Source organism: Thamnophis elegans, chromosome 12, assembly GCF_009769535.1.
Source record: "Thamnophis elegans isolate rThaEle1 chromosome 12, rThaEle1.pri, whole genome shotgun sequence".
Lineage (NCBI taxonomy): Eukaryota > Metazoa > Chordata > Lepidosauria > Squamata > Colubridae > Thamnophis > Thamnophis elegans.
In genome coordinates this window covers 10,503,292-10,531,006 of record NC_045552.1, presented here as the reverse complement: position 1 = coordinate 10,531,006, position 27,715 = coordinate 10,503,292, and the positions used below count along the sequence as shown (strand labels likewise).

The 27,715-nt window shown below is 43.3% G+C and overlaps 2 protein-coding genes across 4 annotated transcripts; one reads left to right on the top strand and one right to left on the bottom strand.

The window, feature by feature from the left end:
* Positions 1 to 1,621: 1,621 nt before the first annotated feature.
* On the top strand, positions 1,622 to 12,928 carry LOC116515598 (sushi, nidogen and EGF-like domain-containing protein 1). The gene is made up of 7 exons (XM_032227720.1): positions 1,622 to 1,758; positions 4,217 to 4,252; positions 4,445 to 4,614; positions 6,457 to 6,587; positions 8,311 to 8,592; positions 11,403 to 11,540; positions 12,475 to 12,928. The coding sequence occupies exons 1-7, from the start codon at positions 1,622 to 1,624 to the stop codon at positions 12,649 to 12,651; spliced, it is 1,071 nt and encodes a 356-aa protein (XP_032083611.1). The 3' UTR covers positions 12,652 to 12,928.
* Positions 12,929 to 14,489: 1,561 nt separating this feature from the next.
* LOC116515445 (membrane-spanning 4-domains subfamily A member 15-like) lies at positions 14,490 to 27,183 on the bottom strand. 3 transcript variants are annotated; one of them, XM_032227493.1, is made up of 7 exons: positions 27,105 to 27,183; positions 21,492 to 21,657; positions 20,077 to 20,193; positions 19,330 to 19,386; positions 17,936 to 18,094; positions 16,341 to 16,460; positions 14,490 to 15,132 (listed from the first exon to the last, which is right to left on the bottom strand). In XM_032227493.1, the coding sequence occupies exons 2-7, from the start codon at positions 21,600 to 21,602 to the stop codon at positions 15,046 to 15,048; spliced, it is 651 nt and encodes a 216-aa protein (XP_032083384.1). In that variant the 5' UTR covers positions 21,603 to 21,657; positions 27,105 to 27,183; the 3' UTR covers positions 14,490 to 15,045. The 3 variants fall into 3 exon arrangements, with proteins under 3 accessions (XP_032083384.1, XP_032083386.1, XP_032083385.1); XM_032227495.1 differs by lacking the exon at positions 27,105 to 27,183 and adding an exon at positions 26,501 to 26,882; XM_032227494.1 differs by lacking the exon at positions 27,105 to 27,183 and adding an exon at positions 25,824 to 25,864.
* Between the last annotated feature and the right edge of the window lie 532 nt (positions 27,184 to 27,715).

Here is a 27,715-nt window from a genome sequence, read left to right as displayed (position 1 = left end):
AAGAATTCGAAGGCATTTCTCAAATTACAGAAATAACCCAGTGGCCTGAAGATAAAGCAGGAGATGGGGACTTTGGCATCAAATCAGACATTAAAGCAAATATTTCATTACTGGTTGATGTCTGTCAACCAGCAGAACGCCAAACAGTCTCCCTTTTGATTTATAAAGAAAGAAAGAAAGTTTACTTTTCTTGTAAAACAAACACGGATGACTAATTTTAGGATTTTTAAAAAAACACAGATAATGCTGAGTTGAGAAGAGAACATAGCCCATAATGTCATTACATCACCGCATTTGCAGATCAGTAATCATTCCACGTGGATTATATTTGGTAGTTGGAAGATCTTGGATCACACGATAACCTAGTCACACTGCTTTATTTATGTGAAAGAATGTATCAGAAAACTAGATAAGGAACCAATACACAAGTGGGATGGAGTTGGGAATCTTCACAGTCCACTAACCACCTCCAGAGTGGGACAACCCCATCGGGGCTACCAACCAATCAGCAGAGCCAAGTTTCCAGGCCCTTTCTATTAAATAGGTTTTTTAAAAAATAAAAAAGACAAAAAATATATTTTGCAATTTCCTTTTGTACCTCATTTCCACCTCGGTATACACCCATCCATTGTAAATGTACTTCTTCCCCCTTATTTCAGTTTCTCTTTGTCTATACGTATGATACTATTATATACATTCCTTAATTTACAATCCGTCATTCCATTTATAAACGTTTGTTCATCTCTGCCTATCCATTGCTAATTTCTAATTCCTGTGCCTTCTTCATTTAGTCTTTCCTTAAGCTTTACACCTATCCTCTAGCCATTTGTACCACTTGTTCCATACCATATAATATTCTGTTTCCACCTTTTCTTTTATTTCTTTTGTAAATGTGTCCATCTCCGCACACTCTAACACTTTCACTATAACATTCCCCTCTGTTGGTATATTCTTCTTCTTCCAATTTTCCAGGCCCTTTCAGAAGGCTGGGGAGAAAGGTGGAGGCAGGAAGGGAATTTAGAATGAGCAACTTCTGTAGAAATCGATGTTCCATAGAGCTGTTTGGAAGGGGAGGAGAAATGCCAAGGTCTGAACATAACTGCTTTTGTGAACCAGTGATGTTCTCCCTTTGCTCTATCCTTATGGGAAAACCCAAGATGACTCAGAAAACCCAGCAGCTGATGATGGGAATTCTCCAGAGATCTCCATCCAAAAGCCATTCTCCTTCTACGGCAAGAAATACGACTCCCTTTTCGTATGTAATACCTGCCAAGTAAAGAAATACTTGTATTTCTTTACAGAAGCTAAGAAACAAGCTACTCAACTCGGCTTGTCCACCCACCCCCTGACTCTCAATATGGCCTTAATGTGTAATTTCTGTATGCCCCTCTGGAGAGGGAAGAGAGGAAGCCTTTTCAGAGTTAGTTCCATCCCATATAATATTCTGTTTCCACCTTTTCTTTTATTTCTTTTGTAAATTTGTCCATTTCTGCACACTCTTAACACTTTCACTCTAACATTCCCCTCTGTTGGTATATTATTCTTCTTCCATTTTTCCAGGCCCTTTCAGAAGGCTGGGGAGAGGGTGAATCTCACCTTGACTGGCATGTTGTTTCAAAGGATGGAGGCCACCCCAGAAAAAGCTCTCCTCCTGTACCCCGCCACCCTAATTTCCTTGGCCAATGGGGTCCACAGGATGCCCCTTTTACCAGAGCAAGTGGGGCAGACCAATAGCCTTGGAATGAGACATTTCCTAAGGTAGCCTGTATTTTTCCTCCCCCCCCCCCGCCCCTTAACCTGTAGTCCTAGGACTTTCTGGTGGCCTTCCATTCAAGGATTAAGTCAGCTCTGACCCTGACTTAATCTTTTTGAAATTGACCACTGAGGTGCACTTTCTTGTGTCATTCAGGGCCCAACAATACCCGGAACAAATTTGTCTTTCAATATTTAATAGCTGTGAACGTTTCTTCCTCCTCCCATGACACAACTCAGGAAGCTGGCCTGTCCCTCAATCCTGGTGTTGACTGCTTCTCACAAAGGATGGGGAAATTCATACAATGGGTTGAAATGTTCCACAGCATTTTTGTTTGGTTTAAGGTCCCTTTTGTGGCCAACGTTTGTTGCCTTTGTAAACCTAGGTGTGGCAGAGACATATGTGGGTCTTTGTGTGGGGAGACATATATATATAGAGAGAGAGAAAGAGAGAGAGAGACAAGACACGTTGGCCTTTTCTTACCGTACAAGAAAACGAAGGCATCACTGGTTACTGCAACAGCCTTGCACACATTCATTCAATCAAAAAAAGGAGCACAATGGAGAGGCTTTATATTTTCCTACTACTAGCAGCAGGTAAGTGAAGAGCTTAAAAGTTGGGGTTGTTTTTTCTCCCGCAAATGGCAGATCCAGCCTAATTTCAATTCCTGAAAAGGAAGCTAGATTTCAGAACAAGTTGCGTGTAATAGTAGTCCACCATGCTATCTTACAGAGGCAAAAAGCATTGCACATACGTTAAAACTTCCATCTATCTACCAATTCATACTGTATAAGGCAGTTCATCGTTGTATGTTATGTTCATCAAAGCTAGATATTTAAAATGAAAGCATCTCAGTTTAAACCCAAGAGATCCTAAGTGACTTTTAACCTACAAGAAGAAGAGTTAAAAATTGACAACTGTATATGATATGGTTAATAAAAAAATAAGAATGTGTTTTTAATTGGACTAGCCACCTTAATAAGTGAATGCAAGACTTAATACTGTTTTTAAGTTTCAATACAGTGAAGCGCAATAGAATGGAAAGAACAAATATGGCTAGGTGATCAGGTTGCTAACACTCAGCCTAAGTAATAAAATGCTATAGCCATCTTAACATACAAGGCTTCAACAATCTGTATCAGTGGTTCCCAATCTGGGGTCCACGTCCCACAGGGGGGGGCAATTTGATTTTTCATGGGGGCAATTTGAACCTTGTTTAAACTAAGTTAATGGCCTTTTAGGTTTCCCCCGCAATTTGAACCTTGTTTAAACTAAGTTAATGGCCTTTTAGGTGAGTATGAGTAGAGTTCCATTTTGAGCAAAGTAAGAAGCATATGTCATGGGGGGGATGGGGCATCAGGATTTCAGAGATGCTTAGGTGGGACATGGCCAAAAAAAAGTTGGGAACCACTGATCTATATGATGTCATAACATATTGACCTGGTCCCCCTCCAGCATGTGAAGATAAAAGCTGAATTCTTATAACTTCCTGGACCACCAATTGCTGAGTTCAGTTTTAGTGTAGCCTAACATTCCTACGGATCTCATAAAGAAGTAGATTATTCTTATTGCAAAGGACAGGCAACCTAATCCTCTGAAGTATCCTTCTGCCCTTCTGGCATTTTCTAGATAGCTTTGGAGAATTTGTCAGCCATTTCTTGGCCATGCTGGCTATTCATTTGGGGAATAATAACATGTCCGGAGGTCACTTGGAGAAGGAAACCTGAAGGCATTCATTAGATTTAAATTGTTTAGGTTTAGGTTTGGGGTTGGGGTTGGGGTTGGGTTTACAGAGATGGAAGGGACCTTGTAGGTCTCTAGTCCAAGCAGGAGACCCTACACAAATTCTGACAAATAGCAGTTCAATCTCTTCCTGAAAGACTCCAGTGATGAAGCCCCCACAACCTCTGAAGGCAACTTCTGTTCCATGGGTTGATTGTTCTCCCTGTCAGAAAATTTCTCCTTATTTCTAGGTTGAATCGCTCCTTGGTCAGTTTCCATCTGAAGGATGCTACTTGAGGTTTGGTGACTACAAGGAGGTTTTAGCAGAGATCAGGGCATAGCTCTATATAGGATGGGTGGGCTTGATGGCGCTCCTTTCTGACTATGGGAGTGTTATAGAAAGTACTGCCGTCAGCACAATTCCTATCCTTTTTAAGAAGATTATGTCCAAGAGGAACTCACATGTCAAAAATGTACAAGCTCATCTAAAAATTATTCCACTTTCTGTGTTCTGAGTTCCTCCTTTGACATTGCACAACAGATCTTTAGACCTCCGGAATAATGACTCTGTGTTTCTATCTTCTGCTTTTGAACCTAAGTGGTTTTTCAGTCATCTTCATTCTCATTTTAATTAAAATGACTGAATAAGGAATGTATGCGTGTATCTGGATTTACATACATGAATAAAAACACTCCAGATCTGATTGCATTTTTTTTCTTTTTTTTTCTTTTTCCTTTTAGGATCAGCATTGCCTTGTCTGGCTGCAAACCCAAAGAGTAAGTTTTAGTTGAATCCATCAATCTAACTGGGGTGTTTTCTGGGGCAAAGACAATGCTATGTTGAGACAAAATAGCAAAATAGTAAAATGGTGGAGTAGACATTGATCCCAGGACAAGGATCACCGTTAGCATCATCCAAAAATAGTCTCCCACATTCCAGATCAACCTTGCCCCCACCATGTTCTCCAGGTGTTCAGACTACACCTGCCAGAAGTCTCACAGCAGCAGCCATGCTGTTGGGAGAATCCTAGGAGTTGGAAGTTTACACCCCGAGAGGACATTCAAGTTAGAGAAGGCAGCCTTACACCTCTGTGTATGCCTAGCCCTAGATGTTTCTTCCAATGATGCTGTACTGGATGGCAAAGTCTCAAGAGAATTCTTCTCGCACCCATCTGAGTGCAAGAACAAACTTAGGATAGAACAGAATAACAGAGTTGGAAGGGACCTTGGAGCAGAGGTGGGTTGCTACCGGTTCGCACTGGTTCAGGCGAACTGATAGTGGTATTTTGGCCTTGGTTGCCCAAACCAGCAGTGACTCAGGCTGGCCACGTCCCTGAATTGGTTTCCTGGTCGGTGATGCCGTTGTCGGCATATTTTTTACCACCACTGCCGTAAAAGAAGAAAGGGTAAAGCAGAGAAAGTAAGGGTGGGGAATTAAGAGTAGGAGAGAGAGTAAGAAAGAGGAGAAGGGAGGAGGAGAGGAGAAAGAGAGGGGATGAAGAAAGGAGGAAGGAGAGGAAGAAAGAAGAAGGCAGAGAAGGGAGGTTGAGAAGATAGGAGAGAGAGAGAGAGAGAGAGAGAGAGAGAGAGAGATTAATGATGAATAGATAAATGTTAAATAGCAATTATAAGAATGTATATCTATGAATAAATTTGAAAGGGAAAAAAATAAAAATTAGCTTAAGCAACCCACCCCTGCCTTGGGGCTCTTCTAGTCCATCCCCCTGCTTAGGCAGGAAACCCTACACCACTTCAGACAAATGGTTATCTAATCTCTTCTTAAAAACGTCCAGTGTTGTCGCATTCACAACTTCTGGAGGCAAGTTGTTCCACTGATGAATTGTTCTCACTGTCTGGAAATTTCTCCTTCTTTATGATCATAGTCGGTTTGTGATGGGATCACCTGGCAAAATTCTAAACTCCCATCAATTCCATCAGTGCTTTTGTAAGCAGAGCTCAGATGAGATTGCAGTTGAATATTGGTAATCAATCTTTAAAATGCAAAAAAAAATAATGTTTGAAAATCATAGAATGTTCTGTGCAAAATGTTAGAGACCTACTGCTCTTATACTAATAACAAATTTCTACTGGCCCCTATTGGTCATTCCCCAAATTAAACTATCAATTCACCAGTTGCTGCCAAGAGCAATCATGAGTTAGCCAATCATGAATAGAAATCTGTGGTTAGATACTACCCAGTAGACTAAAGTCATATCCATTGGAAATAAGAACCCAAAAGATATAAACAGAATCCATCTTTGGGTGCAATACAGGTTAGCAGTGGATGAGAAATCGGGTTGATCAGGAAATTTTAGAACAACATACCAATTTCAAACCTGCCAAAACATTTGCACAATATAAATGCACCTGAATGACATTGCTTTTTAAACGTGTTGGGTGGCGAATCGCAAAAGCACACTTTTTGTTTCCATTGAACAGAGTGACAGAGTTGGAAGGGACCTTGGAGGTCATCTAGTCCAACCCCCTGCTCAAGTAGGAAACCCTATAGGCCCATGATGGTGAATCTATGGCATGCACAGGTGGTGCGCAGAGGCCTAGTAGGCCCAAAAAGGGGCACAGGGCATCATGCGCGCATATGTGGAGGGGGGAGAAGGAGTGTAGGGGGTTGCACATGCATGTGTACGGGGTGGGGGCATGTGGGGGCATGCACACATTGCATGTGTGCAGGTGGCCACTGTTTCATGCGCACGCAAGCACTTTTGGCACATGATGACAAAAAAGGTTAGCCATCCCTGCTGTAGGCCATCAACAGAAGAATCAGCTAAGGGTTGAAAATCCCAAAAGGAAAGATGGTGTTTTGAAGAACAGGATCCATACCCAGGTGGAGGCACGAAGGGAATTTAGAATGAGCAACATCTGTAGAAATCGATGTTCCAGAGAGCTGTTTGGAAGGGGAGGAGAAATGCCAAGGTCTCAACATAACTGTTTTTGTGAACCAGTGATGTTCTCCCTTTTTCTAGCATCGTTGCTCTATCCTTATGGGAAAACCCAAGGTGACTCAGAAAACCCAATAGCTGATGATGGGAATTCTCCAGAGATCTCCATCCAAAAGCCATTCTCCTTCTACGGCAAGAAATACAACTCCCTTTTCGTATGTAATACCTGCCAGATGTAAACCTCGTATTTCTTTACAGAAGCTAAGAAACGGGCTATTCAACTCGGCTTGTCCACCCACCCCCTGACTCTCAATATGGCCTTAATGTGTAATTCCTGCAGGCCTCTCTGGAGAGGGAAGAGAGGGAGCATTTGCAGAGTTAGTTGGGAATGACCAAACTCCCCATGGCTTTCATTTCTAAAATAGCTTCCTGGGGAGATAAGAGGCCGAACTAATACTTTCCCACTAATACCCTGTTTCCTCGAAAATAAGACCTCCCTGGATAATAAGCCCAATCGCTAAAATAAGCTAAAATAAGCTCTTCCTTGCAAATAAGCCCTCCCCTGAAAATAAGCCCTCCCTGAAAATATTGCAACACAGCAGCAGCCATGAGGTGACCATGCTCACCGTCTCCTGCACCTCAAAAATAATAAGACCTCCCTGACAATAAGACCAAGCGCTTTATTTCGGGGGTCAAAAGAAAATAAGAACCTGTCTTATTTTGGGGGAAACACGATATGCCTTTATGAGAATGAATGGATGGGATATGAGCAGTCTATAGACTCCAGTGGTGGGATTCAAATTTTTTTACTACCGGTTCTGTGAGCGTGGCAGGGGAAGGTTACTGTAAAATCCCCATTTCCTCCCCATCAGCTGGGACTCAGGAGGCAGAGAATAGATGGGGGGCAGGGCCAGCCAGAGGTGGTATTTATCAGTTCTCTGAACTACTCAAAATGCCCACTACCGGTTCTCCAGAACTGGTCTGAACCTGCTGAATACCACCTCTGCTACAATCACCATTCAGAAACCCAATCATGAGCACAGTAGAAATCAGTGTGAGAAAGTTATGGGGCTCCCAGTGTTGGCCTCCACGTCCCAATAGGTCCAACCGAAAGTGACAATGTTGGGAAATACGATTTTACAGCATCTTGAAGCCCATGGGTTCCTCGTCTCTGATATTAACTTATACTAGTTTCAGGATTTCTCTGTTGTCCTCGTTTGCTAAAAATCTAGTTAACTTTGGTGCGTGTGTGTAGAGAGAGAGAGAGTTGTGTGGATAGATGGATGATGATAGATGATAGATAGATAGATAGATAGATAGATAGATAGATAGATAGATAGATGATAGATAGATAGATAGATAGATAGATAGATAATAGATAGATAGATAGATAAATAGATAGGTAGGTAGGTAGGTAGGTAGGTAGGTAGGTAGGTAGGTAGGTAGATAGATAGATGATAGATAGATAGATAGATAGATAGATAGATAGATAGATAGATAGATAGATAATAGATAGGTAGGTAGGTAGGTAGGTAGGTAGGTAGGTAGGTAGATAGATGATAGATAGATAGATAGATAGATAGATAGATAGATAGATAGATAATAGATAGGTAGGTAGGTAGGTAGGTAGGTAGGTAGGTAGGTAGGTAGGTAGGTAGATAGATAGATAGATAGATAGATAGATAGATAGATAGATAGATAGATAGATAGATAGATGATAGATAGATAGATAGATAGATGATAGATAGATGATAGATAGATAGATAAGATGAGAGTGTGTATGGAAGAGAAAGAAAGAGAGAAAGCATTCTATGTTAACTCAGATTACTTAGTTTATAGCTTAATATCTTTTAAGATTCCAGAAAGTTGCCTACTTTCATAATAATATTGAGCGTGTCAAATGAACATGGCTTACCACCTTGCTTTATATTTCTCCAGGTCAACAACAATGGGGTTATCTCTTTTGGAAAGTACATCTCAGAGTACACTCCTAATGCTTTCCCTCTGCAAGATGGAATACCCTTTGTTGCTCCATTTTGGTCTGATGTTGACAATAGAGTCAGTGGGAGCATCTTCTCGAGACAGTCTGAAGACCCAGTGCTGCTTAGTCGGTTTGCTGTGGACCTCAGTCGGTATCACCCTGAAATTTCTTTCACACCCACGTGGATGTTTGTTGCCACCTGGTACAAAGTAGGCTACTTTGGATCTGCTTCAAAAAAGGTAGGTCTCACACAGTAATGGCAATCTGGAGTTTTCCTCCTCTTCCAGAAGACTGCTGCTTATTTATTGAAAGTAAATGTGGCGTATAGGTAAAAGTACTGAACTATAGCCTCCCACACGTCCCATCACAGAAACTCACTGGATGACTTTAGGTCAATCCTTCCCTCAGTCCAAGAGCCATGGAGGTAGAGGTGAAAGTGTTGGACAAGGAGCACCAAGACCCGGATTTAAGTCCATCTTCAGCCATAGAGGCTCTCTGGATGACTTTAAGACTGTCCTTCTCTCTCAATACTGTCAGACCTGCCCTAGTCTGATCCCTTAGGAAAGAAAGGCCCTCGACTCCATTTGGTAGAAGTGATAGGTTCTTTTACTAAAAGACGCTGACGGCAGTAAGGTCAGGCTGGAATTAAATCTCCCACGCTAAAAGGATGCAAAAATTTCCCCCTCCTCCCGACCCTCCTCCTCCCCCCCTCCTCCTTGGTGTTTTGAGAGCACTGAGATCATTGGGATAATCCACATTCCTTCCCAGGGTGCATGGCCTTGAGTGCTGGCACAAACTGGTTCGGAGCTTCATTGTTCTTAGGCAAGCTCCCTCCTCTCTATTTCTCAGCACATACTAATACAGGTTTTTTTTGTTTTTTTATCTTATTTTTATTAACAAACATGTACAAAACTTAGACGTACACCACATTTACACAATACAATACGAACAGGAGCTTCCTGTTCTTTCTAATAGCAATTATCAATTGATACCGCTCACCTTATATTATTTCCCCTTCTATTGTTTCATTTGGATTTCACCATTCTTAACCCTCTTATTTTACTCATAACTATTATTTTTTGAGTTTTGTTATATTCCTTCGTTGATTCTTGTTTCTTTCCTCCATCCACCTATACCATTTATCCCATATCTGGTAGAATTCTGATTCTTCTTTTCCCTGGATTTCTTTAGTTAGTTTGTCCATTTCAGCACAGTCTATAACCTTTCTTATTATTTCATCTTCGCTTGGAGTTAATTTGTTTTTCCATTTCTGGGCAAAGGTAATCCTTGCCGCCGTAATTATATGTAGTATTAAATACTGAATTTCTTTTTTGTATTTCGCAGACATTATTCCTAATAAAAAAACTTCAGGTTTCCATACTATTTTAACCACTGTTATTGCCTCCACCCAATTTTTGATCCTTTTCCAAAAAAATTTAGCCTCCTCACAGGTCCACCATAAATGATAATATGTTCCGTGTACTAATACAGGTTTATTATCTATTTCTTCCCCCCCATAGCCTTTGATGGGAGGATGCCAGAGATGTGCCAAGCCGAAGATGGCAAACTTGACACTTACGTTACAGACACTGAATATATAGTATATTATAATCAGTGATGGGCTAATCCTGTAAGGAAGGCAGAAAGGAAAGATTCTGGCATTGTTTCTAGCCTCATTTTTATTGCCCTGCTTACAGAAACTGCCTTTCCATTTAACCCTTATTACATTGTCACAGCTAAGGCAAAGCGCCCATCGATCTGAGTGATGTTGAGTTGGCCACGCCCACCGGGTCACATGACCACTGAGCCACGCCTACCCAGCTGGTCATTAGGGCAGAGAACCGGTTGTTAAATTATTTGAATCCCAGCACTGATTATAGTACTATAGCATATATAGGATAAGGAGACAGGCAGGATATAAATTTAAGGAGGGAAGTATATAAATCTAATGGGGAAAAAAAACCTAAGAAAATATACACCTGGCTGGAAGAATGTCCAGTTCATAGGCATGTAGGTTTTTCTACCAAAAAACGTATATGGGACCCAGGGAATGAAAGTAAAATGAGCAGAATAAACTTCTTTGTTTTTCTTATACCACACTCATAGTTTGAGTCCTTTAACCCTTCAATTCTTTCTTATTTTATTTAAGTTTAAAATTATGAAAGGTAAAGGTTTCTCTGTCCAGGTGTGTCCCACTCTAGGGCATGGTGCCCATCTCCATTTCTTAGCTGAAGGAGCCAGCATGGTCATATGGCCAGCTTGGCTATATGCCAAAGGTGCCCCGGACGCTGTTACTTTCCCACCAAAGTGGTACCTATTTATCTACTCACATTTGCATGCTTTCCAACTGCTAGGTGGGTAGGACAAGGAGCACCAAGACCCGGATTTAAGTTCATCTTCAGCCGTAGAGGCTCTCTGGATGACTTTAAGACTGTCCTTCTCTCTCAATACTGTCAGACCTGCCCCAGTCTGGGGCAGGAATGGGAGCTCACACCCGTTGCACAGTTCTCGGGTCTCGAACCCAGGCTGTCCGTTTGTGTGAGAGGTAGGCGCATGCACAAGCACGCACAGCTCTATTTGCATGAACAGTGAGCAGGCATATGGGGCAAGGAATGGGAGCTGGGGCAAGAAATGGGAGCTCACACCCGTTGCACAGTTCTCGGGTCTCGAACCCAGGCTGTCAGTTTGTGTGAGAGGTAGGTGCAAGCATGCACAGCTCTATTTGCATGAACAGTGGGCACGCATATGATTCCAAATGGGCCCAGGATTGGTAGCAAGTCATGGCCCAGAGGTTGGGGGGTCTCCTGATCTAAATAATCTTCAACATGTAGTGTTCAAAGTTGTCACTAGATGGCACCTCTATCATCCTGCAAAAAAAAGTTATAGCCAAGTTTGGAGACCTAGAAAGTCTAGTAGAGTTAAGTCTCAGAATAACTCTGTTATTCTGTTCTATTCTAAATCACTAAGACTTGAATTCAACTCCAAGATGACTTTCCTTTAGAAACAGCTTTGGTAAGAAAGGATACCATTTCCCCCCTTTTTGTTGCAGGTCAACACTTTCCAAGCTATCTTGGCCACGGATGGAGAAATATCCTTCATCATGCTGAACTATGCTGATATACAGTGGACCACTGGAACGGGAAACGGTGGAGGTATCCACACAGGATTTGGAGGACTCCCCGCTCAGGTAGCTTTGGGATAGCTTGAAGGTGCAACAAGAAATGCAGGATGATGTTTGCCCAGTTAATGCAACCTCCTTTAATCAAAATGGACCGTTGCAAAAAGTGACCTTCAATTCCAAAACCAAATCAGGGTAGAGTAATAGAATAACAGAGTTGGAAGGGACCCTGGAGGTCTTCTAGTCCAACCCCCTGCTTAGGCAGGAAACCCTACACCACTTCAGACAAAAAGAAGAGACAATCTCTTCTTAAACACTTCCAGTGTTGGAGCATCCACAACTTCTGGAGGCAAGTTGTTCCACTGATTAATTGTTCTAACTGTCAGGAAATTTCTCCTTAGTTCTAGTTTCTCTTCTTGAATAGCTTCCTTCCACCCGTTGCTTCTTGTCCTGCCTTCAGGTGCTTTGGAGAATAGTTTGACCCTCTATTCTTTGTGGCAACCCCTGAGATTTTGGAACACTGCTATCATGTCTCCCCTAGTCCTTCTTTTCATCAAACTAGACATACCCAGTTCCTGCAACCGTTCTTCAAATGTTTTAGCCTCCGGTCCCCTAATTATCTTTGTCGCTCTTCTCTGCACTCTTTCTAGTGTCTCCACATCTTTTTTACATCGTGGCAGAGAGATTCTATGCTCCTGTTAACACAGCGCAAAATAGTTCTGCCCGTTTAGAAGCTGCATTGTTTATTGTTTGTTTATTGGATTTATATGCCGCCCTTCTCCCAAGGATTCAGGGCGGCGTACAACATTAAAAAACAACACATATTACAAAAGTTTAAAAAAATTAGATAGAGTATCCAAAAAACAAACCCAATTAAGATTAACAATAACATTTAAAATAACATTCTATGGTCGATACCCAGACATGGAATTCAATGAGAAAGTTTGTTAGGGTGTTAATTAGAAAAGATGTCATTCTTTCCCCTTTTCTACCTCTTCCCCAGGCTGGCTTTGACAGTGGGGACCAAACAAATTACTACAACATCCCTGGTTCCCGAACTCCTGGAATTCTCAATATTAAAGAGACAACCAATGTCGGTGAACAAGGTCGCTGGGTGTTTCAAGTGGATACGACAGTTATCGGAGTTCCCACGGCAAAAAGTGATTGCTTGTTTAAATAAGTAAGTGCCAGACTTTCTCTTTTATTTGCTAGTAGGATAGATATGTGAATAATTGGAGTGATGCAGTGGCCTAAAGGTGGTGCTGTCGCCTTACAATCAGGAGGCTGCGAGTTCTATCCTAGGTAGAGGCAGTTATTTCTCTCTCTCTGGGCACACTGAGAATAGATCTGCTGAACAAATCTCCGCTATGGCAACAGGAAGGGAATCTGGCCATTAAAACACTGCTAGTTTCATTAAGTTGCCCAGACTCCACCTCGCAAAGGGATTATGGGGTCATTAAAAGAAATAGCAATAGCAGTTAGACTTATATACCGCTTCATAGGGCTTTCAGCCCTCTCTAAGCGATTTACAGAGTCAGCATATCACCCCCACAGTCTGGGTCCTCATTTCACCTACCTCGGAAGGATGGAAGGCTGAGTCAACCTTGAGCCGGTGAGATTTGAACCGCCGAACTGCAGCTAGCAGTCAGCTGAAGTGGCTGCAGTACTGCACTCTAACCACTGCGCCACCTCGGCTCTATAATGATGATAGATATGTAAATAATTACTAGATCCATGGCCCCTTACTTATTTTGCTGTTGTCTCTTTTCATCAGGTGAAACCGCTTCCAATGCAGGCCATCTGCTTCTCCATGCCAGCTGGGACAAGTTGAACAGCATCTGCCATCTTTCTCAAATCCCTCTGCTACCCTCTTCAAACAAGAAAAAAGTTTTCTGGAGCTGCCAGTGACCGTAGATTTAGCAATAAATGATTGCATTCGCATAGGTGGTGTCTCCATTGTGGAGTGCAGGAAAGAAACACACAATTGTTATATGTGTGAATACATCAGCCTGTGCATATATAAAGTATGTGTGTGTCTGTGTTTGTGCGTGTGTGCTCGTGTGATGCTTTTAAGGGGAGTGACGAGCCTAACACTCTATGAAGTTGGTTTCCTTCATGGGAGATGGGCGCACATGTAATATCCCAAAGCGTGGAAAATGTGATGTGGGTATCCACACCAATATGAATAGAATAGAACGACAGAGTTGGAAGGGACCTTGGAGGTCTTCTAGTCCAGCCCCCTGCTTAGGCAGGAAGCCCTACACCACTTCAGACAAATGATTATCCAACATCTTCTTAAAAACTTCCAGTGTTGAAACTTCCAGGGTCTCCATACACACATCGATTATTCAATTCTTTATGCCAGAGGTGTCCAATCTTGGCCATTTTAAGATTCGTGGACTTCAGCTCCCAGAATTCCCCATCCAAGGCTCTTAAATTTGCCAAGGTTCCTTCAGGCAATGAGATCAGGCACATCTTAGGAAGATCAGGCTGGGAATTCAATGTCACGTAGGTCAGTACTCTTATTGTAAAGCCTTAGTGACAATCTAACAAGACTGAATGTTTTCCCCTTCTCTCCCTTTGTCTTCATCAAACTAGAGGGGGGGGGGACGGTCTCATCCAAAACATTTACTCCTTTCCTGGACTTGGTCCTCTTTTAGTTAACCGTTCTCTCAATAGTGACTGTTCCTCCTAAACCCGTGATGGCGAACCTCTGTCACATATGCCACAGGTGGCACACAGAGTCATATTTGTTGGCAGGCATGTGCTGATTTTTGGCCTCCTGGAGGGCCGAGAAAGGCCCCTTTTCTCCCAACGCAGGCTTCAGGAAATCCTCCAGAGGCTGAGGAGGGTGAGAAATAGCCCCAACGGGCCAACAGGAAATTCAGAAATGATTCATTTCCGGTTTCCGGAGGGCCTCCGGGGCCCAGGGAAGGCCGTTTTCACCTTCCCCAAATTCCAAGAAAGCCTCCGGAGCCTGGGGAGGTCACGTGCACATGCGCAGGTGGGCGAGGAGGATTAAATTGGTGTGGGCACACACCCAATTTTGGCATGCCATAAGAAAAAGGCTTGCCATCACTGTCTTATACCATTGCGGCTGCCACCTACAATTTAGGAACAACGGCATCAACCCCAAATCAACTTACCAAGTCAACCAGAATCCTAACTATTTTTGTTTTGTTTTGTTTCGGTGGGGTCTTTGAGTCAGTTTTGATAGTTTGGATTGGCTGGACAAGTCTATGATATTTTCTTGGCAACAATTTCAGAAGTGATTCACCATTGGTGAGATTCAAACTGCCAAATTGAAGGCAGCCGGCAGCCGGCAGAAGTAGCCTGAAGTACTGCACTCTAAACACTGCGCCACCACGGCTCAGCCGACCCGCTCATTAAATGATATTTTAACCAGCAACAATGAACATTGACAAGATCTTTTACAGATGATCCTTTGCCCCTCCTTCGTCCATTAAAAGCCTTTATGTTCCCCTGATCAAAAACGACCTTTAAAAAAAGTGTAAGGCTTCAAGATGCAGGAGGTGAATGCACTCCAGAATGGCTGCTATGAAAGAAAAGCAAGTCAGGACTGAATTCCTTCCTGTTTACAGTCGAGGGGAGGACATTGTTCAGCCCTGGCAGGAGACACATTCTGATAAACGACCACAATCTAAAGAAAACAAATAACAAAAGCTTTAGCACCATTTTACGTGTGTCTGTGTGCATACATTCTCATTCCACAGCTCAAAACAGAACTCCTCAGCTTTCCAACAGCCTTTGGACTGATTCTATCTGCTTCTAGTAAGACTTTACACAGAGGTAGTATTCAGCTGGTTCTGAGCAGTTCTGGCCAACCGATAGTGGAAATTTTGAATAGTTCAGAGAAACTATTCAGTAAATACCACCTCTGGCTGGCCCCGCCCCCTTCTATTCTCTGCCTCCCAAGTCTTCTTTTGCCCTGCAAAGGAGAACAGAGCTAGAAAGCATGTTAGTGAGATGCTTGCTGGGAAGCCCGCTGCAAAAGGAGGGGGACAACCACAGAGGGTGGACAGGAGGTTGGCCATGCTGGGAAGGTCACTGCAAAAGGTGGGGGGAAACCACAGAGGACAGACAGGAAGTTGGCCATGCTGGGAAGTTCACTGCAAAAGGAGGGGGACAACCACAGAGGGCGGACAGGAAGTTGGCCATGCTGGGAAGGTCACTGCAAAAGGAGGGGGACAACCACAGAGGATGGACAGGAAGTTGGCCATGCTGGGAAGTTCACTGCAAAAGGAGGGGGACAACCACAGAGGGCGGACAGGAAGTTGGCCATGCTGGGAAGGTCACTGCAAAAGGAGGGGGACAACCACAGAGGATGGACAGGAAGTTGGCCATGCTGGGAAGTTCACTGCAAAAGGAGGGGGACAACCACAGAGGGCGGACAGGAAGTTGGCCATGCTGGGAAGGTCACTGCAAAAGGAGGAGGACAACCACAGAGGACGGACAGGAGGTTGGCCATGCTGGGAAGGTCACTGCAAAAGGAGGGGGACAACCACAGAGGGCGGACAGGAAGTCAGCCATGCTGGGAAAGTCACTGACATATAAAAAGGGACAGACAGAAAGTTCTTCCCATTCAAAACAAAGGGTGATAAGTCACATGGTTTGTTTAGGATTCGTCCTTTTTAGTATCTATCGTACCGCCTGAAACCAATTAACGTCAAGTACCAAGGTACCATTGTATACGAAAACTAGCCTGAGGAGAGCAGGCAAGAACATCCAACATAATGCCTTCCAATCCAACTATTCCTTCAACCAAATATCAGAAATCCATGTTTCTCAATCCATTTCCCTTTCTCAATCCATTTCCCTTGACTATCCATCTGCCTTTGGAAATCTTACTTTTTCAGGGAAGGTATCTCGGCAAAGCATCTTACATCCAAAAGACGCAACTGAAATGGTGATACAGAACTCCAGGGCGGTGAACAGAGTAAGAACAATCAGTATTCCTCTGCCAATATTCTACCAATGAAAGAGAAAAGAAACATCTCCACTTTTATATATCCAGACAGGCATATTTATCTCCAATTCTAGAGTAAGGAAGGTGACCTGGGTGTGACAGGGAAGATCTATTGCCTAGGTTATAAGGGGATTGAAGGATTGAAGGGAACACCCACAACCTCTGGAGGCAAGCTGTTCCACTGATTGATTGTTCTAACTATCAGGAAATTCCTCCTTAGTTCTAGGTTGCTTCTCTCCATCCATTGTTTCTTCTCCTGCCTTTCTGGCGCTTTGGAAAATAGGTTGTATTGTATTGTATTGTATTGTATTATTTGTATGCCGCCCTTCTCCGGGAGGACTCAGGGCGGCGAACAATTCAAGGGGGAAAAAAGGGGGGAACATAAAAGACAAAATACAAATAATAAAAGTAGACAACAGTCGCACAACCATACATGTCGAGAGGGGAGGGAACTCATCACCCCCAGGCCTGCCGGCAAAGCCAGGTTTTGACGGCTTTTCGGAAGGCCTGGAGAGAGGTGAGGGTCCGAATCCCTACGAAGAGTTCATTCCAGAGGGCCGGAGCTGCCACCAAGAAGGCCCTCCCCCGGGTAATAGCCAGGTGGCATTGGCTGGTAGATGGCACCCGGAGGAGGCCAACCCTGTGAGATCTAATGGGTCTGTGGGAGGTAATTGGCAGCAGGCGGTCTCTCAAGTACCCAGGTGCAATACCATGAAGGGCTTTATAAGGTACGACTAGCACCTTGAAGCGTATCCGGAGACTGATCGGTAACCAGTGCAGCTCGCGGATGATAGGTTTAACGTGGGTGTACCGAGGTGCACCCACAATCGCTCGTACGGCTGCGTTCTGGACGAGTTGAAGTCTCCGAATACTCTTCAAGGGCTGCCCCATGTAGAGCGCATTGCAGTAGTAGGTTGACCCCCTCTTCTTTCTGGCAGCCCCATAGACATTGTGGGCAATGGGCCAACATTTGGGATGCTACATCCATGACCTACAATTTTTTTTCTCCAATGCTTTAATTATCAGAGGCATCTTAGCATTCCAAGCAATGAGATAACATGGGAAGTAGCCCAAGCAAGTGTACATCCCAATGTACAGGTACCGTCCAATCAGACTATTTTGGGCCAGGTTCTTTTTTCTGTGCCACACATAAATATCTAGCAAAGCTTTGACTGTACTGTTAGAGCTGCCACCTTGAAACCATGGCCATCCCTGTGGACAGCCCTGGTATATATCCCTTTGGAAAGACTTGGCAAAAGAAAAATACCCTGATTTTAGAAATCCCAAAGTTAATAAAAGTTTTCTGTGGTTAAAACTCTATTTGGGAATTTTGGAGTATTTTTAGAACCTCCTCCAAAGAGATACATGCCCCCTTAGAGGTCACTTTTAACTTCTTTTCCCTTCTCTCCCCTGTTGAAATCAACTTCATCTGGATGAATTTGGGACGGTCACATACTTATTATATAAAAGGGCGTACCCGGATTGGATTACACTTTTCCTGAATTTCTATTTCAAGGTTGTGGCAATACCAAGACAAATCGAATGGAAAGAGTACGCTGAAGCTGACGAACAGGGATGCCAGGCCCAATCCAGCTGCTACAGTACTTAACACATTCATGGCCACCATGCTTTGTACCTAGGGGAGACAAAATAAAGTAATAAGCATACAGACAAAGACGCACACAAATGTGCACACACGCGTGCACACACACACACACAGGCTGGCTATGATGCAACTGAGATATCTCAGACAATGATGAGAACAGGAGAGTGTCAGTGTTGGATTTGCTTAAGCCAGAAACGTTGAGCCTTCTTGCTCCTCTTGAGTAGCACAGGTTGGATGGGGACTCTTTTGCGTGGCAGATTAGCCACCATGAAAGAATAGAGTCAACTTCAAGAGAGACAAGAGAGAAAGAAGAGAGTCAACTTCAAGACAGACAAGAGAGAAGAGAGTCAACTTCAAGAGAGACAAGAGAGAAAGAAGAGAGTCAACTTCAAGACAGACAAGAGAGAAGAGGGTCAACTTCAAGACAGACAAGAGAGAAGAGGGTCAACTTCAAGACAGACAAGAGAGAAGAGGGTCAACTTCAAGACAGACAAGAGAGAAGAGGGACAACTTCAAGAGAGACAAGAGAGAAAGAAGAGAGTCAACTTCAAGACAGACAATAGAGAAGAGGGTCAACTTCAAGACAGACAAGAGAGAAGAGGGTCAACTTCAAGAGAGACAAGAGAGAAAGAAGAGAGTCAACTTCAAGACAGACAATAGAGAAGAGGGTCAACATCAAGACAGACAAGAAAGAAGAGGGTCAACTTCAAGAGAGACAAGAGAGAAAGAGAGTCAACTTCAAGAGAGACAAGAGAGAAAGAACTGAGACAACTTCAACAGAGGCAACTTCCACATGTGCCTCAACTAACCAGACTATTTCATAACCAGAGATGGAGACACAAAACCTCTTTGCCAAAATCAAGCAAAAAGAGATTCGCAAAAGGCCCTCAGCTTCCCAAAAAGGAATTTGGGGGGGGGGGAGAGACTCTTAAACAAGAAATCACAACCATCGTGATGTGGTCCAGGATTTTCAGAAATCCACCAAAGCTCCTGATTGGTAACCCAATGGATTGTAGCTCTCCATGGGCTTCAGAGGAGAGGCTTTCTCAGTCTTTCATTGCTAGGATCTCATAGGTGGAGGGTTTCTGATTAATCCAGGGGGTGTCCAAACTCGGGAACTTTAAGACTTGTGGACTTCAATTCCCAGAATTCCATAGCCAGCTGGGGAATTCTGGGAGTTGAAGTCCACAAGTCTTAAAGTTCCTGAGTTTGGACACCCCTGGATTAAGCCATGACTGTTACTTTTGCTCCAATAGATTAGTTACCAGAGGCATCCTGGGATTCCGAGCAGCTACCACAGCTAAGGATCCGGAGATGATGTACTGGAAGAAAAAGAAAAGGAAGTGAACCCCTATATCTCTATCCCCAGAGAACTGGATTTAGAGTGTAGACCCATCATCTCTCCTCCACCTTAAACTTCTACCTATTGTCACTGCCTGCTGTTCTCTGGTCATCTTTTGTGAATTTTGAATTTGAATTTAATAACATTTATATGCCGCCCAATCCCGTAGGACTCCTCTTTTGTGTTGAAACCCAACCACCATTCCCTATTCTAGTTGAAGATGCAGCTGCTTTAAGGTGTCACAGCCAGGAGGTACAGTCATTGATTTGTTGTGCAACCCAGCACTAACAGATTTAATAGTTTAATAGAATTGGGAGGGACCTTGTAGGTCATCTAGCCAACCCCCCCCAAAGCAGGAGACCCTACACCATTTTTGACAGATGGCAGTCCTGTCTCTTCTTGAAAGTCTCAAATGATGAAGCTCCCACAACTTCTGAAAGCAAGCTATTCCACTGATTGATTGTCCTCACTGTCAGAAAATTTCTCCTTATTTCCAGGTTGAATCTCTTCTTGTTCAGTTTCCATCTATTCTTCCTTGTCTGGCCCTCAGGCACGCCCAGTGAGTGGCATCAGGCCACACCCACCCAGTAGGCCACACCCACTCAGTCACCACCACCACCACCCACAGCCCTCAATGAAACTGAGTTTGACACCCCAAGTGTAAAATTACCAAGATTCCACTCCAATAGGGCATCCATACAACAAGGTAGAAAATCTCATTCTCATTAATTATGTTGATCAGCATCCCAAAGATAATTTGTATGATTCCTATGAATATCTGTGTGATCTGCAAAGTGGGGAAAAAAACAGCGCCTTCACTCACAGGCCACAAACCAGAGCAACAGAACAGGAGGGAAACGAGATGCATGCCAAAACCTATGTATCCTTTCCCCCCTCCCTTCCCCCAAAAACTTTGAATGTTAGTAAAGTAATACCATATTTTAAAATAGAATATCTACATGCAATTCATCTGCGGCTGCTACAACCTTCCCACGCTCAATGATATTGTTGCTGAACTACAACTTCCAGCATCTCTCGGCACTGGCAACTGGTCACTACAGTATTGTTCAATAACCTTTGGACAACATATTTTTCATGTCATCTTAGCTACTGGCCAGTAGGAGGCACTAACAATCAGTTTCATCTTTGTTGGGACTCATCAGGGATTCTCATGTTCAACCTTTTTTCATATGCATAGATATTGGTATAAATAAAGGTAAAGGTTTCCTTTGCACATATGTCCTAGTTGTTCCCAACTCTAGGGGGCAGTGCTCATCTCCATTTCAAAGCCAAAGAGCCAGCACTGTCCAAAGACATCTCCGTGGTCATGTGGCCAGCATGACTAAACGGTGAAGACGCACAGAACGCGGTTATCTTCCCACCAAAGATGGTTTCTATTTATTTTCTACTTGCATTTTTATGTGCTTTTGAACTGCTAGGTTGGCAGAAGCTGGGACAAGTAACGGGAGCTCACTCTGTTACGCAGCGCTAGGGATTTGAACCACCGAACTGCTGACCTTCTGATTGACAAGCTCAGCGTCTTACCAACTGAGCCACCTTTCATGTATATGTATATGTATATGAATAAGCCATGGTGGTGCAGTGGTTACAATGAGGTACTCCAAACTAGCTCACTATTCACTCCAGGAGTTCAGTTCTGACCGGCTCAAGGTGGACTCAGCCTTCCATCCTTCCTAGGTCAGTAAAATGAGGACCCAGATTGTTGGGGGCAAATGGCTGACTCTGTAAACCACTTAGATAAGGCTGTAAAGCACTGCCTTATAAGTATGTAAGTCTAAGCATTATTTAAAAAGGAAGATAAATACGAAGAGAAGGGATTTTTGTCTTGATTTTGTTTTTCTGGGCTTCATGCTACCGGCCTCAAGATTTACCTTCCCTTAAGGGGGAGGGGGTTATATAGTTTTTAGATGTTACATTAGCCGGTCAGAATAACAAATGGTCCAAGAATTTTCATACGTACAGTATTTAAACAAAGAATCATTGTGCTCCTATTGCAACAGAATAGGAGACCATTGGGATCCTCCAAACAAGAGAAGCTATCATTCCACTCCTCTCCATACTCACCCCCAGAGCCAAAGGTTCACCCTGATAAAACTTTTTCAGCGGGACTGGAAAATCACTCTGAGTGGTGTAAGGAGAAGAGCCCACACTCAGGACCACAGGCTGAGCATCCATGCTGAGCTTTACAAGTAGGGAAATCCTTTAGGCCATCTGTCAGCAAGGCTGGGGACTATAGAAAGGAAGGAAAACAGAGGGGATAATAAAATAGAGAGTCTTACAAAATATAAAACATATGATCCCCGTTATTAATTTCCCAGTCTTCAGTAGTTAAAGTTTTGCATCAGGAGTCTTAGAAGGAATGCACTTCACAGTATCTTTTTATCCAGTGGTGGGATTCAAATAATTTAATAACCAGTTCTCTGCCCTAATGATTTCTTCCAACAACCAGTTCACCAAACTGCTCAGAAAGTTAACAACCGGTTCTCCCGGAGTGGTGCGAACTGGCTAAATCCCACCACTGCTTTTATCCTTCATTTCTGGTGTTTGCCTTCCTCTAGAGTAGCAGATAGGGGCCTAGTGGTTACATTTTCCCAAGATGGAACTGCAGTTATTTTGGGAATGCTTGACTCTCAGATCTTTGGGAGAAGAGTAAAAAGAGAGCCGTCCATCTATGGCATGAAAAGGCATTTGGGTCTGAGCCTCCCACAATATCAGCCTCCTGCCAATTACCTCCCTGCGACCAATTAGATCACATAGATTAGGCCTCCTCCGAGTTCCATCTGCCAGTCAGTGCCGACTGGCAACTACACGGAGGAGAGCCTTTTCAGTAGTAGCTCCGACCCTTTGGAACGATCTCCCCGTGGAGATTCGTACCCTCACCACCATCCAGACCTTCCGCACAGCCCTTAAGACCTGGCTAGCCCGTCAGGCCTGGGGACAAAGATAACTGTCCCCACCCGAATGATGAATGAATGTTGCTTACTATTTTACTTCTATGTATTGTTTGTGTCTATTGTCTGTATACCCCCCCCCCCTCATTTTATGTAAGCCGCCCTGAGTCCCCTCAGGGAAAAGGGCGGCCTATAAGCATTAATAAACAATAAACAAACAACAATCAGACAGAGGAACTTCTGTGAAAATATCTACAGACCCCTCACATCCTGGACATAAATTGTTTCAACTTCTACCCTCAAAATGACGCTCTGCAACACCAGAACAATTAGACATAAGGACAGTTTTTTCCCAAATGCCATCACTCTGCTTTACAACTAATTCCCACAACACTGTCAAAATATCTATTAAGACTGTATTACTATTATTCTTCTCATCCTTCCTATGATCTATCTCTTCCCACTTATGACTATAACCATGTTGCTTGTATCTTTAACATTTATAATGTTTTATTTGTTTCCTAGTACGATTTGATTGCTTATTAATAACCTATGACTATCACTAAGTGTTGTATCTTATGATTTTTGATGAATGTATCTAATTTTTCTTTATGTACCCAGAGAGCATCTGCACCAAAGACAAATTCCTTGTGTGTCCAACCACACTTGGCCAATAAAGAATTCTATTCTATTCTATTCCTTATTTTATATTCTATTCTATTCCTTATTTTATATTCTATTCTATTCTTCTATTCTTTCTTTTCTCTTCTCTATTCTTCTTTTCTCTTCTTCTATTCTATTCTACCCTTCTTCTCTTCTCTTCTTTTCTCTTCTCTCCTCTTCTTCTCTTCTTTTCTCTTCTTCTCTTCTCTTCTATTCCTTATTGTATTCTATTCTGAATGCGATTGTGTCTTTGTCTGATTGAACTTGAGGTTAAGGAACCATTTGTGAGGATAAGAAACATTACGAAAAGTCAGCTCTGAAGATCAGCTTGGTTTACTCGCTGCACAAACAGAATCTTTGCAATTTGCAAATTGTGTTTAGATTCAGTTTAGGGTTTGGTGATAGCATGACTGACAGCTTCTTCCACAGACGTAAACCACATTGCTTATTTATTAAGAAAATTTATATAGCCATCCAATTTACTCCCCAATAGCCTACAAATATATAATGATAGATAGGAATCTAATTGATGTCTTCAATGCAGCTTCTGTCAAGAGTCAAACCAATTGATAGCAGGAGAGCCTTACTTTCATAAGAGAGCAAATACAGGAAGCATAGAAAAACAACTTTACTGCGAACAGCTTACAATCTGCAATGAGGTGGCCGAGGTGGCGCAGTGGTTAAATGCAGCACTGCAGGCTATTTCAGCTGACTGCAGTTCTGCAGTTCGGCTGTTCAAATCTCACCGGCTCAGGGTTGACTCAGCCTTCCATCCTTCTGAGGTGGGTAAAATGAGGACCCAGATTGTTGTTGGGGGCAATATGCTGACTCTGTAAACTGATTAGAGAGGGCTGAAAGCCCTATGAAGTGGTATATAAGTCTAACTGCTATTGCTAACTGTTATTGCTAACGATACCTTCAAAACAACAACTTTTGCCTGTCCAAGGTCCTGACTGGATAGCTAGCTAAAAATGCCAAATCCAGTCTATAAACATCTGGCTGACTGTGCAACCAATAATAATAACAACCACAACAACTGACTACAAGCAGTGGCATGAAAAGGAGCAACAATGGTGCAAGAAATATCATTTGCCTATAAGCAAGAACTGGTGAGACCATAAAAACAGGGGGAAATCATTGGAAATGAAGAAGTTCAATTGCTCTGGGACTTTAGAATTCAAATAGATGGGCATCTGCCACATAATGCTCCAGACTTAACAATTGTTGACAAGACAGACAAAAAAGTCTGAATAATGGATGTGACAGAGTCTGGAGATTTTCCATTAAACCATGGGTCACCTGGGTACAAATATTTTGTGCCAACAATTAAAATTTACAATCATATTCATTCGTTAATCTATTCTCAGCTTAATTCTCAATGCCTTAAATGTCTGATACTATAACAATCCTCATCATGATTTACTTAACTCTATTAATTATGTTAACTATTAATACATTTTCTATATTTTACACAACTTCTTCTACTATTAATTCTTACGTCTATTCTCTAACCATTGGTAAAATGATTCCCGAATTGTATAATAATCAGTTGGTTCTTTCTCTTTGATAGACAGTGTCAATCTATTCATTTCTGCACATTCTAGTAAAAAAAAAACACTATCAAATCCTGATCTGCCCATCCCAGGTAAGGACTCAATAGGTAGACAAAAATGCCAAACCCATGCTGAACACCTGGTTGATTGTGTGATGATTAATAATGATAACAAAACAACAACAACAATATAGAGGAAGAATAAGCTAGGATACCAGTCTTACTATCCATGCCAAATTCATATTAATGGTATGGAGGGACTCCAACAATTCAGGGCATTGGATTAAGAATGCCCCACCACAGCCAGATTTATCTCAAGGATGTGTCGAAACCAAGATGCAACAATAGATAACTTTAATGAAAACATCACTCTCATACTCTTAAGAGGCTTCCTAAAGCTGAAGAGGGGGTCAAGCTATTTCCCAAAGTCCCCGAAGGCCAGACGGAATAATAGATGGAAACTGAACAAGGAAAGATTCAACCTGGAAATAAGGAGAAATTTTCTGACAATGAGAGAACAATCAACCAATGGAACAGCCAGTGGTGTATTAACCATTAATCAAACCAGGCCCAAAGTTGAGAAAGAAAAAAAAACAACAATTAAGATTTGTACAGTATGTACAAAAGAGGGGGGCACCAAGATTTCCCAGTGCTTAGAATAGAATAGAACAGAACAGAACAGAACAGAACAGAACAGAATAGAATAGAATAGAATAGAATTCTTTATTGGCCAAGTGTGATTGGACACACATGGAATTTGTCTTTGGTGCTTATGCTCTCAATGTACATAAGGAGAATAAAATACATTCATCAAGAACAATGGAATGGAATGGAATGGAATGGAATAGAATAGAATAGAATAGAATAGAATAGAATAGAATAGAATAAATTCTTTATTGGCCAAGTGTGATTGGACATACAAGAAATTTGTCTCTGGTGCATAGGCTCTTAGTATACATAAAAAGACAAGATCCATTTGTCAGGAATCATAAGGTACAACACTTAATGATAGTCATAAGCAATCAGGAATCAATATATCGTAAGGATACAAGCAACAAAGTTACAGTCCTGCAGTCATAAGTGGGAGGAGATGGGTGATAGGAACGATGAGTAATAGTAATGCAGCCTTGGTGAACAGTTAAGTTTGAGTTTGAGTTTGAGTTTTATTTCATTTGTATGCCGCCCTTTTCCCTGAAGGGACTCAGGGCGGCTCACAACTCAAGGGAAGGGGGATACAGACAGTTAATAACAACACAGAAACAATACATAGTTAAAACGCAACAATCATACCATTCGAGACAGGGGCAAGTGAGTTAGGGCACCAGTGAGCCTTAATCCGCCAGTGGGAACAGCTTGCATTCAGAAGTTGTAGGAGCTTCCATCTCTGGAGGCTTTCAAGAAGAGACTGGGCTGTCACCTTTCAAAAATGGTGAAGGGTCTGCTTGGGGGGAGGGGTTGGACTAGATGACCTACAAGGTCCCTTCCAACTCTGTTAATCTGCATCTGTATCTAGATTCCCAGGAGCGTCTCCAGCAGCACTTCAGAGGCTGAACTTCCTCAACCCACCCTCCGCGACACTTTGGCGTGGGTGGGACCTCAAGTGGATTGACGCAACACCTTCAATAGCAATAGCAGTAGACTTATATACCGCTTTATAGGCCTTTCAGGTCTCTCTAAGCGGTTTACAGAGAGTCAGCATATTGCCCCCAACAATCTGGGTCCTCATTTTACCCACCTCGGAAGGATGGAAGGCTGAGTCAACCCTGAGCCGGTGAGATTTGAACCGCTGACCTGCTGATCTAGCAGTAGCCTGCAGTGCTGCATTTAACCACTGCGCCACCTTGGCTCTTAATGATCTTATTTCATCCACCTGCTTGCGAAACACGCTGAGTCGTGCCAGAGGTGGGGCCCAGAAACGCGCCCATGAAAACAAAACAGTAATCCACCATATATATATATATATAAACCTCAACCGATTTAGAGCATCGCCCGAATGCAGAAGCTGCTGCGGCGTTCGATCCAACAGGTTTGAAAAACCTGAACAGCCACCCCGCCATCTACCGTCCTGAGTGCGGTCCGGTCCGTTGCTCAGCCGCCCGTCGGGCGAAAAGGAGGAAACGGGCTTCTCCACAAAGCCACGGCGCGCTCCAGAAGCGCCCCCCGCGCGTAAAAACGCGCGCCACTCGGATCTGGCCGAAAGAAGCGCAAGTAACTGGCGCCTCCTTGCGATCTCCTGCCCGCCCGACATGCCCCTTTCCTGCCCACCGACTACCGTACCCAGTGGCTCCGAAATCAGGGAGGAGGAGGAGGAGGAGCAGGAGGAGGAGGAGGAGGACGCAGGAGGAGGAGGAAGAGCAGGGAGAGAAGGAGGAGGGAGGGAGGGAGGGAGGAAGGAAGGAAGGAAGTGGAAGAGGGAGAGGAGGAAGAGGAAGGAGAGGAGGAGGAGGAAAAGGAGAAAGAAGGAGACGGAGGAGGAGGGAGGAGGGAGAGGAGGGAGAGAGGAGGAGGAGAAAAAGAGGACGAAGGAGGAGGAGGCCGTCTTCCCTCCCTCCCCTTCGAAGTGAAGCTGACCTATCCGATCCAGCTTGGCTTGGCTTAGCAGCCCCCGTCCGGTCCAGCCGCTGCTTAACCGCGGATCTGAGCGTTGCCCGAGGCCCGCCCGGGAAGGAGGAGCTGATTCACCCAGGCGGAATGAATGCCATTGACAGGCGGGCTTTTCCGCCTCCTTTCCTTTCTCCAGGGAGAGTCGGGCCAGCGATCTGTGCTGCCAGGAAGGAGAGCCCGAGTCCTCTCTTCAACGCCAGGTTTCATAGCAGCCGATATTGTTCCTCTCTTGCTTCTTCAAAACTCCCAACTTGGATTATGTCCTTACAGGGAAATATCATGACTTGCTTGCTTGCTTGGGATCTAAAGACCCATCCCAGTGTCCGGCTCTCTTTTAAAGCCTCCCAAATTTGCTGCAAAGCACAAGGGTCAGCAAAAAGAGAGAGACTCCCAAACAATAATATCTGATTTGAATTTTTCTTTTTCTCAATGGAGACCTTTCTGCTTCTTCCCCTTTGAATGACTGGGGGCAGAATGATTCTGTATAGAGATAGTCCTTGACTTACTTGCAACAGTTCGTTTTAGTGACTGTTCGAAGTTACAACGGGGCTGAAAAAAGGGGACACGTGACCCTTTTC